The sequence below is a fragment of the Plectropomus leopardus genome, chromosome 17, assembly GCF_008729295.1.
Source record: "Plectropomus leopardus isolate mb chromosome 17, YSFRI_Pleo_2.0, whole genome shotgun sequence".
Lineage (NCBI taxonomy): Eukaryota > Metazoa > Chordata > Actinopteri > Perciformes > Serranidae > Plectropomus > Plectropomus leopardus.
The window spans coordinates 21,671,558-21,690,489 of NC_056479.1; the positions used below are offsets into that span (position 1 = coordinate 21,671,558).

The 18,932-nt window shown below is 39.7% G+C and overlaps 1 protein-coding gene across 1 annotated transcript; it reads right to left on the reverse strand.

Moving 5' to 3' along the window:
* Positions 1-6,796: 6,796 nt before the first annotated feature.
* On the reverse strand, positions 6,797-17,165 carry ankrd40 (ankyrin repeat domain 40). The gene is made up of 6 exons (XM_042504417.1): positions 17,140-17,165; positions 16,750-16,902; positions 14,980-15,128; positions 13,232-13,879; positions 11,483-11,664; positions 6,797-10,569 (listed from the first exon to the last, which is right to left on the reverse strand). Exons 1-6 carry the CDS (start codon positions 17,163-17,165, stop codon positions 10,426-10,428), a joined length of 1,302 nt encoding a protein of 433 aa, XP_042360351.1. The 3' UTR covers positions 6,797-10,425.
* Positions 17,166-18,932: the final 1,767 nt, after the last annotated feature.

Consider the following 18,932-nt stretch of genomic DNA (forward strand, 5'->3'; position numbering starts at 1 on the left):
ATCCGACGCGTAACGGAGCGGACGCTGGAAAAAATCTTGAAAAAGCAACAAGTTTAAAGTGTTGAAAATAGTCAATAAACTCTCGTCAAACTATCGCACGATTAGTTTTCTAACCTCTTGAGTCCGATGCAGCACAAAAGCGGCGGAATAGGAGCGCGCGGGACCGGTGTCGCTGTGCAGAGCTCTCCAGGTTAGTCGCTCCACGTTTAATAGCGGCGAGAGATTAGTGCCGCGGTGAGCAAACCCACTTAAGATCTAACTACATGAATTACAGTGGCCTGTCTGCTCGGACGGCAAATCCCAGCTGAGTTACAGTTATGATCAACTTAATTAAAAAAAAAAAAAAGTTCGCCAACAGTTTGCAGGCGCTGTTTCAGAGAGGACTGGCGAGACACCTGTGCGTAAGGCGCTGCTGCCTTAACCCTTAGCTCGCAGAGGGGGAAGCAGCGACTAGTATTACGCTACAAAAACTAGACATTTTGTATCTTCACACATTTAAAAAAAAAATAGGCAAAGGTACAAGATACTGTATAAAGCTTATAAGGTGACTATTTTGTACAATACAGACACACAGCTCTTTATTTCCCAGTGTAATAGACTTCATCTGACATTTAAATTATTACTGTTTAGTATTTCATATTGGAAATTCTTTGAATATGTGTGGTTTAAAACGACATAGTCTGTCTTATGCGTCAAATCAAAACACATTACTGTGTGCACTATAATATTGCATGACAGTTTAGCATTGTTTGCTGTAAAATCTCTTTCTCCTGTCCATCTGAACAGAATGTCAGTCTCCAGAAGATGGCACCAAACTCAGTGTCTTCTAGTCTTTGTTATCCTCATCTGGTTTGACCTCATCACTCAACCAAAAAGGTTTATTTACACTGCTTGAGCGTATTTAAGCATACATTTAGTGATATTATGTTTTATGGATAGTTTATTACTATTATTTGCACCTGTTTGCACAATGGCTGTACATAACTCTCTGTCCTCCTGCTCCTGCTTCATCCTTGTTTCCCCTCCTCCTGCACCTCAAAAACTCCAACACTAACAGCAGCCAAACTTTTGAGACAGATGACAACAATTATACTGGTGCACCAGATGATGGTGCCACACCAGCCACTTATGTGTTTGGCTCATAATATTATGAGCTGCCTGTTGTGGAATCCAACCATTCAAAAATGGAAAATGTAAGACATAATAAGTTCAGTTTCACAGATGGCAGATTTGATCATTACTTACCAAAACTGTGACCACATTTTGGCCAAATTAGTCAAAAATCTTGTTTAAATGCAGGACAAGGGAAACCTGAAATGAACAGTTCACCCCCAAATTAAAATTTGGCTTGTGGTGCTCAATGCTCTGGGAAACAAAAGATACATTTGAAAAACTCAACAGCAATTTCTCTTTCCAGAAATCCTGGCCGAGTTACTCAAGATAATCGGCTTCTGTCTACCAAACTACATCCGCTGTAACTACGTCATGATTTATGGAGAGACATTGCTGTTGAGTTTTTTAAATGTTTTTTTTTTTTGGCACTTTGAGCATTACAAGCCGAGTAACACTTAGTTCCATAATACTGGAGAAAGGGCAGAATTCTCTTGAGTCAATATCTCCAACACTCTGCAGCTCACACCAAAACAGTCTAGACTGATAAATTGCACAACAGGCAAGAGGAAAAATCTGTGTTTTGGATTTGGGGGAGAACTGTCCCTTTGAGCAGGACATATCGCAAGCTGCAGTGGAGATGTGCATGGGCTCATTGGGCTTATTTTCACAATACTGACATGTGAGAAGTCACAAGTTAAACAGACAGCTTGATATCATGTTGCGAAAACCTGGTACATTCCCTCAAAAGCCAATTCCGGGAAATATTTCCGAAAAGGGGGCTTCAAAACAAAACAGATACGCTGGTGGTCTGTTTGGTCATGCAACAGACTGAAAGGATTACGCTACAGTTCCAGATAAACAGTGACACAGTCTAAAAGTAATTTAGGAACCATAAAATTCATATGAAATTATTTTTGTTGATGTCAAAAAGTTGGGCTAACGTTATATTTAGAAGGGGGAAATATTTCAACATTTTAGTGGCCTTGCTGTGTCTATGTATGTGTGTTGTGTGTTGTGTGTGTGTGTGTGTACATGAGTGTGAGTATGGAGCTTTTGCTTCCCAAGCTGAGTCCCCGCTGAGCCCAAAGAGGCCCAGAGCTCTCCAGGCCGAACCCTGTGGTCTTAGTCTGGTCTGTGTCTGTAAGCCCTCTCTGAAAAAATACACCCACACACAGGTAAGACTCACATGCATGCACAAAAAAGTATGTCAGTATGTATATAGGCAATATAGTAAACAAGCAATCATTATCATGCTGGTGATACTAACAGTCACTTGTGGAAAATGGATGCACAGATTATATACCACCCATTTTTTAAACACACACGCACAAGCTAAGACACATACTTTTATGCCCTCAAATTTCATGCAAATGCACAAACACACTCAAGCTGTGTTTTCAGTGTCTGCTCACCCACTCACCCCTAACCTTCACCCCTCAAGACCCTGCATTCCCAGCATAGCCGACACTGGGGCATGTCACATATTGAATAAAGCCTTGTGGTGGACCCCACGCAGGGCGTTTCAACAGTCTATCTGCGCTCAGCACATGTATTGTCTGCAAACAGACCTTGACTTTGACCTTTGCCATCCTTCTGGGCCCAGTTCAAAACAGCTTTGGAACTCAAGTGTCGTCTTCATTAATGTTTTTTTTTTCTCGCAATATGAAAAAAGTGGTTAATGGCAATGTAAAGCTTCAGGCGCCTTTATATACTTTATCACAATCATGTTACCCAAAGTAATTGCAAACATCCACTGACAAAAGCAGAGATCAATAATTAACAAATAAAAACTAGAATGACCACCTTGCAGATGTATACCTCCGCGAACCAGTCAAGATGCAGTTACACTTAACGTCCATGTCTGTCCAGACTCACATGTAGCCATGATTGTTGACAATGCTTCAAATATGGATTTTGCAGCAAAGAAACTACAAATTCTGAGACATGGACGCTTCACAGATATCTTCAAACTGACAGCACAAAAGAGCTGCACAATCAGCTCAGTTTCAAGGTGAGCACCCAAGACTAGTGTTAGCAATTCATTCAAATTGAATTTGACCTTTGACGTTTTGGATATAAAATGTTTTCACTTCATCATTATATCCTGTTAAACATTTGTCTGAAACATTGTCGTCTTTGAGTTATGACCAAAAACATGTTTTGTGAGGTCACAGTGACCTTGACTGGGACAATCGGTCACTCCTATAATAAAGTACATTGTTTTGTTTCTGGGGTTTTTGTTTTGTTTGGTTTTGCTGTCTACAGACAGACAGACAGACAGACAGACAGACAGAGGCTGGCTTGTTTCCTACCTTTATGCTGCACTAAACTAACTGGACTTTGGCTGGAGCCTTTTATTGAACAGCCAGACATTAGTATCAATCTTTTAATATCCAACTCTCTAGTAGGTGATTAAGCATATTTTCCCAAATGATTGAACTATTTCTTTTTTTATTTGCTATATTTGGGCCTTAACAGCTCAGGTAAGAATGAGATGGCTGACACACTCCATAAAAGTATAGGATCTCCCTTTCATTGACCCCCCCCCCCCATTTCCCTCAACCTTTAAGGACAAATTAATGGGGCTCCATGTGTTTTATATATACTGTATATTGTAGTCTATAAAAACTACTGTACATTTTACCTCAGCATTAATCTCTCGGTGGCTTTACAGTGTCATGCATGCATTTGAGTCACAAATAAGTAGCTCTGTATTGGCTTTGTGCATTATGCCTGTTCGAGAGGGGCACATATCGCACCACAGGCCATAGTCCAAGCACATCGACCAAGGCACGTACCTGCGGGTAACGTCGCCTTCTGCCTCCATTTCTAAAATGCTCTTAGGGGTTCTTGACCATGCAGGTCCATAGCGTCTCTTGCCCACGACTGAGTCCTGGGAAGCTGGTGGAGCTAGTTCACAACAATGAAGGTGTTATGACTGTTCATACTAAGCTTATTATGAGTGTCTCACTTCAGAACAAAGGAGAGAGACACGTCCAGCCACAGCAGGGCCCTAAGCTGATTCCCCAGCCCCAGTCTAGACACAGAGCACAACATGCCGATGGACAGACATGCAGGCATACATGCACAGATCCACAGCCATCCACTGAAATGTACATATCCTGACTTCCATACATTCCTGTGTCCCTATAAATTGCACACACACGTTTAACGTTCTCAACATCATTCTGTTTCGATTATGCAATAGTTGTGCGCTCCAGAATGCACTGTCTGAACATCTGCTCACCACATGAACACTATTTTGTTCATTTCGCTGAAGAGGTTAAGGATTTCACAGACACACAAGTGTGTCAGCGCAACCATAACTTAGGTGTTGTTTATGTTCTTTAAATTAGAGAACATAACAAAACCTGTTAGTCAAGTTCATAACAGAATGTACAACGTTGACAACACTGACTGCAAATGCAGGTCAAAAGTGAAAAAGCACAGCTGGACAGTACAATACTGAACTTTGAAATATGGAGCGTTTCCAGAATTTTTTTTGTTTTGTTTTAATAATGGACCTGATAAGTGGTAAAAAACTGACATGTTTAACAGCCTAAAGGAAGTCTAAACCAATCAGATATCAGTTACATATTTAACTACAGATTTCAAAAACTATAATTCAGTTTTATCAGAGGTTTATTAGAATTAATGTGCAATTTGAACCTTATTAAAAGTTTGTGTGATTTGCACTTAAATGCTACTACAACAATGAAATCACAACAGTGTACACCCCAACATAAGTACTGTGTGTTTTTGTGTCCAACTGACTCACGGAAACAATGATTTTTTAAAGTGATTCTGTATTGAGAGAGCGCGCTGCAGCGGGCAGTCAATAAACAAGCTGAAATTTAACCATTTACAATCAATTTACATCCACTTAAAGTGGTTGTTTTTGTCACTGACAGGCTCACATTGTTATTATGAGAGTCTGACAACCTAACCGAAAAGACCATGCAAGGGCAATAAACTTTTTCCACACCTCTCACTTGTTAAGGTCTTTTTTGTGTCCCAGTCTCATTAAAGGAGAGGTATCATTCTGCAGTCGCATGAGAGGCAACTTGTTGCAGAAAGACAACAGTAGAAGTGCGAGTAAGAGTTGAATAGAGGAGAGGAGCGCTGAAAGAGTACAGAGAGCGATTTCCATTGTTGCCTACTTGGAACTTGGTGAAATTTTATAGACTTCTCCTTTAGTGAGATGTGGACACAAAACAGACCAGAACAAGTGAAATGTAAGGAAAACATTTTGTTTCTCTAAAGGGTCCTTTCTATAGTGTTGTCACACTCATAATATTAATAATTTGTGGCAGAACCAAGTACTTTAAATAGACATCAATGCTGGTACATCCCTCTAGTGTTCACATTGTAGCCTGTTTTACATCCGTCAGCTGTAGTGCTCGCTATATTTGACAGATTAAACAAAATGTTGTTCCCAAGAGTAAGTTAGACACAAAAACAATAAATAGGGAACAAAAGATGTGAAAATGTCCTTGACCATATCATTCCAATAAAGGTCATTCCCTCCAAACATAATCATCTTTCGTGACGTCAGTGCGAGCTCTGAAGAACAGTTTTCATTTACTTCTTGTTGGTGAGCTTTTTATCATTCTTTTTTTATTAAGTGCTTAAAATTGTCAGTTAACATCAGAATGTTGAGGCCAAAAATAAAACTGCTAGTTAACATTTATTTACTTACTCTGAACTCTGAGTCTACTCTTAAAGAAGGTGCATCTTCTAGCACAGTGGTTCCCAATCTTTTTCCTTAGGGGACCCATTTTTTGTTATTGATTAAACTGATGACCCCCGACTAAGTGACATATTATGTGAATTAAATTTCATATTATATTAAATGCATTACAGTAACAGTGCAGCACAACTGATTAACTGCACATTTAACCCAAGTATTGGACAAAATAACTGCAGGAAGTTCGTGTTAAGAGTGATTTGGCTGAATTTTGAAAAGAGTATTTCAACATTGCAACAAAAGTTATTTTCTGATATTTGTATGAACTTTTAATATGATTTGAAACTAAGCTTATGACCCCCCAGCCTTTTACTGCTCATTTTTGTGGTACTTTCATCTTTTTTTCACAATTAGTTCTTAAACTTGTCTGTACTATTATCAGAACTACCTGTCCTTTTATTTCTCTTTTCATTCTTCAGTTTTCTTTTATCAAAATCTTTTTTCTTATCTTTTGACTGTAAATTACTTTGAATAACATTTGTGTACGATAAGGTGCTATACAAATAAACCTGCCTTGCCTTTCTGTCTGTATTGTGTATTTTTCTTGTATTTTTAACAATCATACATTTTAAAAAGGCTTTTTTAAAAATCAATTCAGTGTTTTCTTCTCCCTGACGCAACTTTCTAATGCAGGACGAGACTGTTTAGCAGAGAGCGAAGGCTCTGTGAGTATAGCTTGTATTTAGGTGTTCACAATACCCTTATCCCATTTTAACTTTATATAACGACCTAAACTTTAAAAATAACAATAAATAACAATAACAGAAATTAATAAAATGCTGAGATTTTAGCCTACTGTATGATTTTAAAACATTATTTCCACCCCTTAAAATCCAGAAGGCCTCGCAACCTCTCATTGGGGTCAGTTTGGGAATCACTGTTCTGGTACACTGCTGGCTTCTTCCCAGGCATCCTGACACAGTGGTGCATTTCAGTAAAAAGATAAAATGGACCAGTTTCCAAACAGCAAGTTTTAAAATACTTTTTATGAATTTAATTAAATCCAAGCAAAAAAACCCTCTTATATGACTCAGTGGCATACCTACAGCTCATCTGATGCCAATATTCGCTCTTTTGCTCCCTCTACTGGCCCTCGGGTGAAACAAACATGAATTGATGGAGAGTTTACCTTAACATCCAGCACACACATGCAGGTACACACAAAGGATAACCTGCAACAGAAATCAAACAAAACGTGTAACTGGTCCCTTCATTTAAAGTGAGCATTATGACAGATATTTAATCTCATTACATAATATTACCTCAATTAGTCAGTTGTTCACAATATACTTTTAGAAGACACAAGGTCAGATTGAGAGAAAAAGAAGGAGGTTAATTCACCATGCTTTATCAAAGAACAGATACAGGTCTCCAGAACGAAAAAACACAACTTTAACAGTGCCTAAGATCAGTTCTACAAGTACACAGGACGTACTGTATATAAAAATATCAGACTCTGAATGCATAGGTTAAGTCAAACTGTATTCTGCTTTTTCTAGAACAATAAGCAACCCATCAAATACAATGTTAGTCATCTGCTTTTCACAGAATCACAGAAGATCCTATGAAAACCCATTTTGAAACACGCTGCTCTCGCTCACCCTGCACACCAAACAGCCAGGGGGGCTGTCTCTCCACACACTGTCCCGCTTTCTCAACCGAGCTCCTGCCTCAAACATGTGGCACAACTTCACTTAATAAAGCATTTAACATCGTTGGAAACAGAAAATAAGCACTCTTGGTAGTCCTTTCTTCTCACAGCAAACTTTCCGGCAACACATTCTCTTCCCCCCACAAACATTGCACTTGGCTTCAACAACGGCATCCCACTGTTGAACTCTTTCTTGCACGATATTAGACTTTTTTTTTGACACGAACACAACAGGCCTAACTGGTTAAAAAAATTATACAAATCAATAAAAAAATTATCATAAAACATACAAATACAGTAAGAGCTTCAGGTATACATTTCAACAGTAAACAGTTACCACTGGGAAGAAACTTTTTGATTGTAGGACGTGTGTAGCGGCCGCCTACTGCACTGCTTCAAATAAATGAGCCCCAGCATTGAGAATTATAAGGAATAATAAGTATTGATGAAAGCAGCATGAACGTTATCATCTGACACAACATAACTGTGCGTCTTGACCTGTTCAATCTCTCATGTACAGTACAAGAATGTGTCATTAGTGTCATCATCTTGTCAGTCTCTATTCAAAGGTCCAGTGTGAAGGATTAGAGAGCATCTAGTGGTGAGACTGTAGAACTGAAAAACCTCTTGTGTGCCAAGCGTGCGAAGAACTACGGTGGCCGATACGAAAAAAAATGTGAATGGCATGGTCTAGAGCCAGTGTTTGATTTGTCCGTTCTGGGCTACTGTAGAAGAAACATGTCGGAGGACCCCGTTTGTTATTACAGGGTTTTATTTGTGGCAGCCCGCCATGATTAAAACATCTGCCACCACATATCGATTTTATATTTTTGGAGATGGACCATCATTAGGAGCACTATTGGAATATATACACTGATTATTCATGTCACCACACTTTCGGAGTGCAGAGTGTACTCTGGGCACAGACGGAGCAGCAGAAGGTCAGCGCAGCTGAAGGGAAACTTGATAGCTCTTTGCGCTGTGTCTGAAAGTTTGCTTTCACTCGCCTCATCCATCCATCTGATCAGCTCTGACTGGGTCGACAGATTAATTATCCATCCCTCAACAAAGTCATGACAAGCTCAGCCTGCACTTCATTCAAAGATCAACAATTCTGTGGGCAACACTGATGTAGATGGAGACGGCTCATTTTAAGGTGGCGAAAACACAACTATTCTTACTTTGAAGTGATTATACGCTAAAGAAAACATAGCTATCAATATTGTTCACCATTTCTACCAATAGATGCCCCAAAATCCTACACACTAGATTTTCAAGTCAGGCAGCAACACCTCTGATTAGGCTACTATATAGAAAACATTAAATCGAAATTTTCTTATTATTATTTTCTTAGCATAAAAATGTATTGTTAGCGCTATACTGGCCTTAACAACCAAACTGAAGCCATATATATTGATAATTTCAATAAATCTCATCACCATATAGATAGCCTTGGTTCAAACTGAGGTGACATACTGAGGTGTCACAACTTCGATTAGTGCTGGAGGAACAAGGAAGCACTTAACCGTAACTCCAAGTGTCACAAACACAGATTACAACCTTTGCTATATCTTATTTCCTTTCTTTTCAATTAAAGAAAAAAATGTAACATGGCTGCATTCTTTTCTGAAGCAGTGATAGTTTGTTCTGCAGTTAGTATCTTTGCTGGCTAGATTAGTTTTTGGTTTTTATTCTAATCACAGTTTAAACACAAGGACAGCAACTGAAATTAACTTATAGTAAAGTGGGAGCCTCGTACGCAACCTTTACCGGGTCTCAAGCCTCGCTACTCTAAAGCACATAATGTCGCTTCATTAGTAAGATTCAATATAATTAAAAAAACTTAAAATAAATACTTCACAGTTGACAGTTTGAGTGTTATGCTGACTGAACCTAATCGCACACCCTGCAAAGCAGAATTTTAACACACTGTAGAAAAGAAAAAAAAAATAGTTGCTGCACATTTATCTCTAAGATATAAATTTCTCTGGCGTGAAAAGACACAAAAGAGAACAATTCGGACAAAACTAATAATTTCTTTTTCCACAGTGAATGACTGAATGATTTAAATATGTAGGGAAACCGGTACTCCTACTCAGACGTGTCCATTTGTGTGAATATAGATTAAAGCATACTGTATGTGTGGTCAGCAAATAGAATAACTATTAGTCCAGAGATACCTTAGTCTCACCTGGTGTGAGATTCCCTCCACCTAAAGAATCAGGCCAGTAATGGATGCCCTCTGCAGGAAAGACACTAAGGTTTATGCCTACAGCATGTATGAAAGTGTGTACGCCAGCTAGAACATTTGATAACACTCTGTATGTCAATTTCCTAGAAATTCAAGATGCTTTGTTCAAGTCCGACTTGTCCTATCCTGTGGACTGATGATGAACTTATCGGTAAGTTATGTAAATCCTTCCTGTCGTCCTCTGCTCTTTGTCTTATCAGCCTTTTCCTCTTGTGACCATAGTCCGCAGCCAGTGTAGGGACATGTCCAAATAAGGCTATTACAGAATCCCATTCAAGTCCGGTCCGCAAGGAAGACAAGCCAATGTCTCCCTCTGTTGTCCCTCTGGAGCCTTGGCACAAAGTGCAGTGGGCGGAGAGAAAGAGATAGAGAGAGGAGAAAGGGGGCCCAAATACTTTCGCACATAATCGAGGACACCATGCATCAGTAATCGCTTACAACTGGTTGGGTACACTAAAGCGGCAGGAAGGCCAGAGGAGGACAGGAGGAGGACAATAGCTACAGAAGTTGAAAAAAACAAATCCCAGTTAGGAAATTGGCGAAACACCAAAGCCGGACAAAGCTGTAACAAGGGACCTGGGCGGGCAACTAGTTATGGTTGCTTGAGGGTAGCTACAGAAGCCCATCATAAGCGGGGGGGAGACCTCAGGCTCTGTGGTAGCTCTAGTAGGTGAGGCGGGAGGCCTTCATGTTGTAGCAGGGTCTGTCTGTTAGGCCCCCAGTCCCAGAGAAAAGGGACAGGCCCTCTGCTTTCTCCAACACAACCTCCAGCTCCTGAAAGTCCTGCAGCCGAGCTACGTCCTTGTCCTGGGCACAAAAGGGCAATTCCATTTAAATCAATAACACATTCACCTAGTTCTCATGTATTTTTATGAGGAAACAGCACAGAGAGTTATTAATTGTGCAGTTACTACACTTGCTTTTAGCCATTTGGTGCATTATTAGGCTTAGGCAGTATCTGTTTATACCTTCATGGAATTTCGCTGGGGTATACAGTGTATGAGAGTATAAGTGTGTCTGCAGGCTGTCTTTCCATTTTCAGTCTTCTCAATACTCAATACACTCACTAGCTGTCAACAAAAGGTAATATTCTTATACCCATTTTGCTTATTAAACAGAGAAAGAAAACCATACACCTTCTGAATTCATGTTTCCTTCTTTTACCAGAACGTAGATTTCTGCGTATTGGAACCTGTTCTTTTTTCTTTGTTGTTGTTGTTGTTTTTACTAAAGTTTGAATGTCTTTATCCGTCACAGACAAGAGGAAAGACAAATTGCTGTATTTTACTGAACCTTTCCTGCTTATGTTTCAAAACAAAAGCCCTCTTGCAACATTGTTGACAGAATCCCTTTGGTTGTTGACACGAGGCATTTTACTGTGAAACATTTGCAGGACCATGTTGTTGGCAATGCTGTAGCTTGCATGGCATCATAAATGAGTGGAGTATGTGTTTTTAATTGTTGAAATACAGGAGTTATAACAGTAGGCATTTCTGCAGCAATGCTGCAGCAACAAATGCTGCCAGTGTGAACACACACAGCTCACACTTACAGTGTGGCCTGGGCAAAACCTCCAGGGCACGTATTGTGCACTGCATGTTAAAAATCCTCAATGCAGCCTCTCCGGTATGAAGTAAATAGAAAAATGAGAGTTCACATTTATTTTTTATTCCCTTGTATACCATGCCTTAGCACCACACTGCATTTTTCCTTCTCATACCTTTCTCAACATGGTGTTCGGCAGCTTTCGGATCTTTTCCACGTGCTCGGCGCCGATATCCAACTCGCGGCAGCACACCCTCAGAAGGGAACGATAGGTGAGCTCCTGGCGGTCCAGCTCCACTTCAATAAAGTCATTCTCCCGTGCGTTGGGGTTCTGGATACGCACCTTCAGCACCAGCTCTAGAGAAAAGGACCAGAGTGATAACTGTTTATTAGACAGTGTGCTTTTTAATAGGATGATTGACATATCCCTGGTAAGTGTCCCTGTATACCAGCTTCTTGCTTATTGAGATGTGACCTATGTAGATGATACAAGCAAATCTCTGTGTTTTATGGTCCAAGGTATGATACAGCTTTGTATCATAACAGTGTGGGTAGTATGTGTAAACGAGCTATGGTAAACTTCCACCATCTTGCCAGCACACTGATCTAGTGCTCATTTCCAGCTCAAATCTGCTAGATCACACATTTTGTACTTCCTCATTAGGACACTGTCGTCCTGTTTAGACCTGGCAACAACATGCCTCTCAGGTGATTTGATAGCAACTGGATAGCACTAAAAACAGGCATTAAACTGCCACCATACACATTTCTATTCCGATCCCTCAAATCACATGCTGTCTGGGTCTGGGACGCGTATGACTACATATGTTTTGTAGTATAAACTGTAACGCCGCCCTGATACGTCTCCGACAGTTTTCACTTGTGTTCGGATTACCAGAACGCACGCTAACACCAGGTCCAAACAAGATAAAAGAGAATAGAAGTGGTTTGAGAGAGCTGCCCCTCTAATTAGCTCTCTCAAACATCGTCATCAAACATGATCACATACAAATCAAGACTGTTACCAATTTCAAAAGTATTTGTCTTTCTACTGCATAGACAATCTAGGTTCAGGAAAAGATAGTCTTTCCAAAAGCAAAATACTTCTTTAACACTTACTCAACACTTGCACCAGGTCATTATTTCTCTGAATCTTTAATCTCTGATGGTTGTCTGATGGTTGTCATTTTGATAGCGAGCCTGTGGTAGTTCAGTAGTCATACTGAGAGATAAAGTTACTTGTACTATCAGCCCTTTCTGGTTTGACAGGTTGGTCTCCAGAACACCAGCAAATGAGAGTGCTGTCGTGTCTTTGACATTGTCGGCACATACCTGAGAGCACGTAAGTATGGCGTGGATTTGGCTATTGTGTTTTCTTTTGTTCATTCATTCATTCATTTTCCGTGACCGCTTGTCCTCACAAGGGTCACAGGGGGCTGGAGCCAATCCCAGCTGTCATCAGGCGGAAGGCGGGGCACACCCTGGACAGGTCGCCAGACTATCGCAGGGCTGACACACATAGACAACCTTTCACGCTCACAGTCACACCTACGGGCAATTTAGAGTCACCAATCAACCTGAGCTGCATGTCTTTGGACTGTGGTAAGAAGCCGGAGACCCCGGAGAGAACCCACGCAGACACGGGGAGAACATGCAAACTCCACACAGACCGACCCCCGTTTCAACTTGGGTTCGAACCAGGGACAGGTTAAACAATACCCAAAACAATGTTTATGCAAAACTTTTCCAAAACTTGCCATTATTTTCCCAAAAAAAATTCCAGGTCTGTAAAGCAGTTTTTATAATTTCCTAACTTTTCTAGGAATTTCATGACCGTGTGAACCCTGTAACTTCCCGTTACGGCTCCAGAGGCTGTATGTGTGTATGGGGGGTGAGATATAATAAAACCTGATTGCGCTCTCACCTTGCACATTGACAGGGAAGGTGCCTGTGAAGAAGAAAGGCTGGAAGGCTGGCATTGGCCCCCCCGCCTGGCCGTAGCTCAGCTGCTGTGGGATAGATTGCTGCCTGCTCATGGTCGGGTTCGCGCTGGCCACCGGGGCCTGGACCTGGCTCCCACTGCTGCTGGCCAAACTGGGGCTGGGCGAGGCCAACGGAGGCGAGCACATGGTGCCATTGTGTGCCACCGCATGCGGGTACTCTGCAGCATGGTTGACAAGGTGCGGTTCCACTGACAGATCCATGGGCACTGTGCAGTTAACCACGGCATGATTGTGGGACGAGGCCTGGCTGGGTGACACGCCATTTTGCTCAGTCACAGGAATGAATTCCCCAGCCTGGGCTTGGCTGTGGCCGGTGGGGTTTGGGGGAGGAGTGGGGCCGTCAGAGAGCAGGCTCTGTGATTTCTGAGGCTCGTGAGTCGGGGAAAGGGAGGGTGAATCGCTGTGCGTGTCCTCGGCGTGTTCTCCGGAGCCGTTCTGCGTCAGGTGCTGTGACAGGAGGACTTCTGTCTTGTTATCCAGCTTGGAGTACATGAAGGGCGGGTTAGACAGGTAGTTGGGGATGATTGGCAACTCCGGCTCCTTGACTTCAGGCACTTCCTCCACTTCAACTGTGATAATAATGTGAATAAAACCAAATAACTAGTATCTCAAAAACAGCTCAAAATGATAACCAAGACTTTTTAAACATCTCTGTAAAACCATAAACAACTTTAAATGTAATTATAACATATAACCTATAAATATCAACTTATTACATGGACTTTCTATGCAATGGAGATATTACATATGAGGAACTACAACAATTTATTGGACAAATATCAGTATCAGACAATATTTGTCCTGTTGACTGCTGCCTGCCTGTTGGCAAATAACTGCGCTCAGTGACGGCAGTGGCTCAAGTTTTTTCTGTGTCAGGTCAATTTTGTGCAGACTAATAATCAAAGCTTGAGACAAAGAGTGTCTCATCATCCCATTGGCAATAGAAAATATTTTTGGGACAAACACAGATTTTCCCAGGACACTTTTGGGACAAAAGGACACAGTAAACTCACTATTGATGCACCCTATTGTTTCCCTGATAACGTTACACTGTGGACAACAAATCTATGTTGAAATCAGCAGAAGGAGAGCTAGTTAATGTTAGCAGCCGGTGGCCAGAACTGACAGCTGATGGAGTTTCCACTGAGTGAAATAATGATGCATATTCAAGCTCTATTCTGCAAATATGAATATTGGGCAAAAGTAAATGTAGCTCTTGGCGAGAACCTTAAAAAGCTACAGTTGTTTGATGGAGAAATGTGTTATTGTATTCACAGCACTATATAAAAAAGATATTATAGAGGGAATAATGATTAATTATAGATGTCAAAAGATTTTTGAAACAATCTTTTTTTTAGTAAAAGGTTGTTTCGTAAATTTGAATGAATGAACTTAGCTTTAAAATTGCTCTTTAAAAAAAAAGGGAAAAAAAGATTCATTGTTTTACTGTCACAAACGAACGAATATACAACAGCAAAAACAAAATACACAACAACAAAAAAATATTTGGCAATAATATCTGTTATCTGTAGAATTGCTATTTTAAACACCTGTATCTGTATCCGAATCAAATTTCACAATCAGTACATCCCTACTAATAACAATCAAAGACAGCTATATTGATGCTACAGGAAGAGGGAACATGAGAATAAGAACTGTGTTAGTTTACCTCCTAAAAGTCGTTTGATCTCTGGTTTGGATGTAAGCTGCGAGGCCAACTCATCTTTAGCCGTGAGGATTTCTTTGTCTGCTCCATAACTAAGTAAGTAGGACACTATGTGCTTATGGTTCCTCTTGCATGCCCAGTGCAGACACGTCCTGGTGGGATTATTGGAGAGAGAATGCAGTTTAATGAATCAAAACATCAATAATATGCTGATAAAATGACTTTAAATTTATAAGACAGTCTATATTGGAGATCATTTAAAAATGGCATTTATATAGTTCCTCATATCAACATACAAGCTGCGTATTGAACAAGGAAGTTGGAGTCTGAGGGACTGTTCCTTATCTATGAGAGCAGAGGCTGTGGTGCAACAGAGGGGAGGCACTTGAAATATTTTTTCAAGCACTAGGAAGGGAGTTATGTTTTGTTTTTTGGCTTATGGGAGGAACATTTACCTCTAAATGATTGCACTATGTGTGTACTTTACATAAACTCAGAAGCCCTAAATGTGCAAGTGGGTTTGACATGCATATTTCCTTTAAAAAGCTCCAAAATCACAACATGTATCATAGCCAGAAACAGTGAAATATGTCTATTAATGGTGAAAAGAGGGTCATGATTTGTTTCCCAAGTCACTCAGGAAGGCTTTAAGAAAAAATACTGATATTAAAAAACAAAACAAACAAAAAAACCAACAACAACCAAGTCATCGCAAACTCTGATCAATAAAGTACAGTCCCTTAAATCACCTGAACAGCAGGACATGACAGTGATTTATTTGCTGACAGAAGTGTACAGTATACGGGATATAGTTTAAAAGAAAAGTATTTATGCAGTAGGATTTTTTTAGGATTGTATTATGTTAAACTCACTATCAGCGGCAACGAAAACAGGCTTGGCACTTTCATGACTGGAGCAAAGACACTAGAGGTGTGAATCACCAGAGGCCCCACAATTCAGTATTATCACAATTATTAGTCACTACAGAATATTATTGTGACTTGAAACATTTTGTGATTTATTGCAGCAAAATGAAAACGATTGTTATTCGTGTAGGCTACCAACAATTACATTTGTATATGCAGTATTAACAATTTATAAAGTTTAAAAAATTATACTTGTCTATGTATCGATACAATAATTATTATTACTTAAGTAATACTTTCATTTCAGGATTATTCCTTGTTAAGGCTTTGAAACCTGAGTAATTTGGCTTAATTGATTGTAATGACATAGGAAGAGGGTGAGAAGCAACTTAACAAATATGGTCAAAAAAGTAAAGCATGTTACAAGATATTTTTGAGATATCAAATCAATGTATTAGAAAACGACTGTTATTCGTGTAGGCTACCAAAAATTACATTTGTATATGCAGTATTAACAATTTATAAACTTTAAAACATTATACTTGTCTATGTATCGATACAATACTACTACACAAAATATCGCGATATTATGTTGAATCAATTTTCCCAGCACATTACATACAAGTCCCCTCTGTTTTTTTGATTTGACAGGAAATAACGGCACTTTAAACTTCAAACCATCCCAGCATACTGGCTAACAGGGGCATGCGCTTGCTCGTTGGATAAGCAAGATAAACGGTGGCATGTTTGGCTCACTAACAAGATAACACCGAGCAGCTTTAATCCCTCTCACAGCGCACGAAACTTTTCAATAAGCGTCCAAAACTGATTAACTGTGAATCAAACCACCACCCGCCAGCTTGACTTTAACACATTAAAGACCACATTTATTCGTCCAAACACTCACCATCCATTAATCTCGTTTTGCGAGTTAACATTTACTCCACTCTCCACCAATGTCCGCACTTCGTCGATGTCCCCGATGGCAGACGCCTCTCTCAGTCGCTCCTGTAATTCTTTATCCAACGAAGTGGGGACATTTTGGTACCGACAACTAGCGCTGCGAGATCATAGGACACACAAAAGCCTCTCGGATTGAGATGTCAATGCTAATCGCCTAACGATTTCCCCGCTGATGGCACACACGTCCACTAAATATAGACCTGCCAGCTAACATTAGCTACCCGGCTAACCGCAGCTAGCTTAGCGAGGTGCTAGCTGTCTTTGGTGCTAGCTTAGGGCAGAAAATCGCTTCGGCTAATGCGGTGTGTTGACGGCAGGTTTCTTTGGCGGTTACACTGCAGCTCCCGTCGTCCTCGCCATTTATTGATGTTGTTAGTTCACGTTTTGGTACCGCTGCCAACACCCGGCGCAACTCATTCAATAAATCAGCGGTGTCGGAGCTCCGTCAGCGGGCTGCCAAAAACACCATCGCCTCATCGGGGGGCATCTTTAGATGTAACAACGGTGAGCGCAAATGTTAGTTCCCACCTGAATACTCTCGTTTCTCTAACGCGTTTTGTTGAAATTTAACTTTGGGTAAAAAAAAAATATATGATAACGCTCAGGCCCCAGCGCCCGTTATAAACCAAATAACTGAGAAATAAAGAAGTGAAATTACTGTTATTACCACACGCACACACACACACACGTGTTGCTGGCCTATCAGTAACCATGCAAGCACCGGGTAATATTATTTCTACATGTTGCATATTAAGTCACAAAAAAAGTGATTTATAGATTCCAAACCACATTAAATTTTTATTTTTTTTTTTTTTACTGATTTATCTATACATACACTTGATACATAAGAGCAATAAACGTAAAGGACGCGGGTCATTATATAAATCCATATATATATCCACACTGTTCCCATGGAAGGATATGGAGTTTTAGTCTATAACTGGGACCCCAAACAATAGAACAAAAACGATCACAATCAATAGTTCATTTAAAATTATGTTACAGATAACACTGAGAGCAACCAGGGGGATGTTTTGGGTACTTAGCAAAGGGTCAGTCGTGACGATTATCTCTGTTAGGTCATTTCTGAGTGTCAGTTAGTTTGTTTATTCGCCGTGTTTATTAATATGCCATAATGTTTGCATTGAGAGTGGTATGAATGACTTTAGTAAGTCAGACTACTCTCCACATCAAAACAACTAGCAGTTATTAATTGCCAATGGAAATTATATTGTAAAATGAGTTGAGTTTTGCTGCCCTCTTGTGGTAACAGTGAAGAACTACAACACGTCAAGTTGCATACTGGTACTTCCAGTAAATACTTTCTAAGGTAAAGACACCGGACTGAGACAATCAGAAATGAATTAATAGAAGTTCAGTTTAATTATTTTCTTGTGGCTACAATTAAAAATACAAAACTTTCCTGCCAGTCAGGTGTCATCGTGAAGTGCACATTAAATTTGCCAAATCAGCATCTATGCAGACATGATAGCATGCGTTAAACTAAGTACATTTACTCAAGAAATCTACTTAACTACAAATTAGAGGTACTTGTGCTTTACTTGAATATTTTTTTAATCTATCATTTTTGTTTTTTTCTACATTGGGTACTTTTACTTTTATTACTTACCATTATTTTTTTCTGATTTTACTCAATTACTATGACTTAAGTCATACTTTCAGTGCAGGATTATTCCTTGTTAACGCTTTGAAACCTGAGTAATTTGGCTTAATGTATTTTAATAACATAGGAAGAGGGCGAAAAGCAAATTAACAAATATGGTCAAAAAAAGTAAAAAAGCAAAAAAAAAGTAAAGCATGTTACAAAAAAATGACCTGAAAATAAGTTAAAACGTTTTAAAAAGCTAAATAATAATAATAATAATAATAATAATAATAATAATAATAATAATAATAATAATAATAATAATAAAATAATTTCTTTCCTTTTTTCTTTTTTTTTTTTTTGTTCTTTTCTTTTTTTCCCTTCTATTTTCCCGCCAGTTTGCACAACTTTTCTTGCCTAGTTCTCGTTATTTTTTTTCTTTTTTTAAGATATCAAACCAATTTCTCTCAGGTTTAATGCTGAAAAAAGGCATCCAAATGCAACACAAGAAAACTGATGTC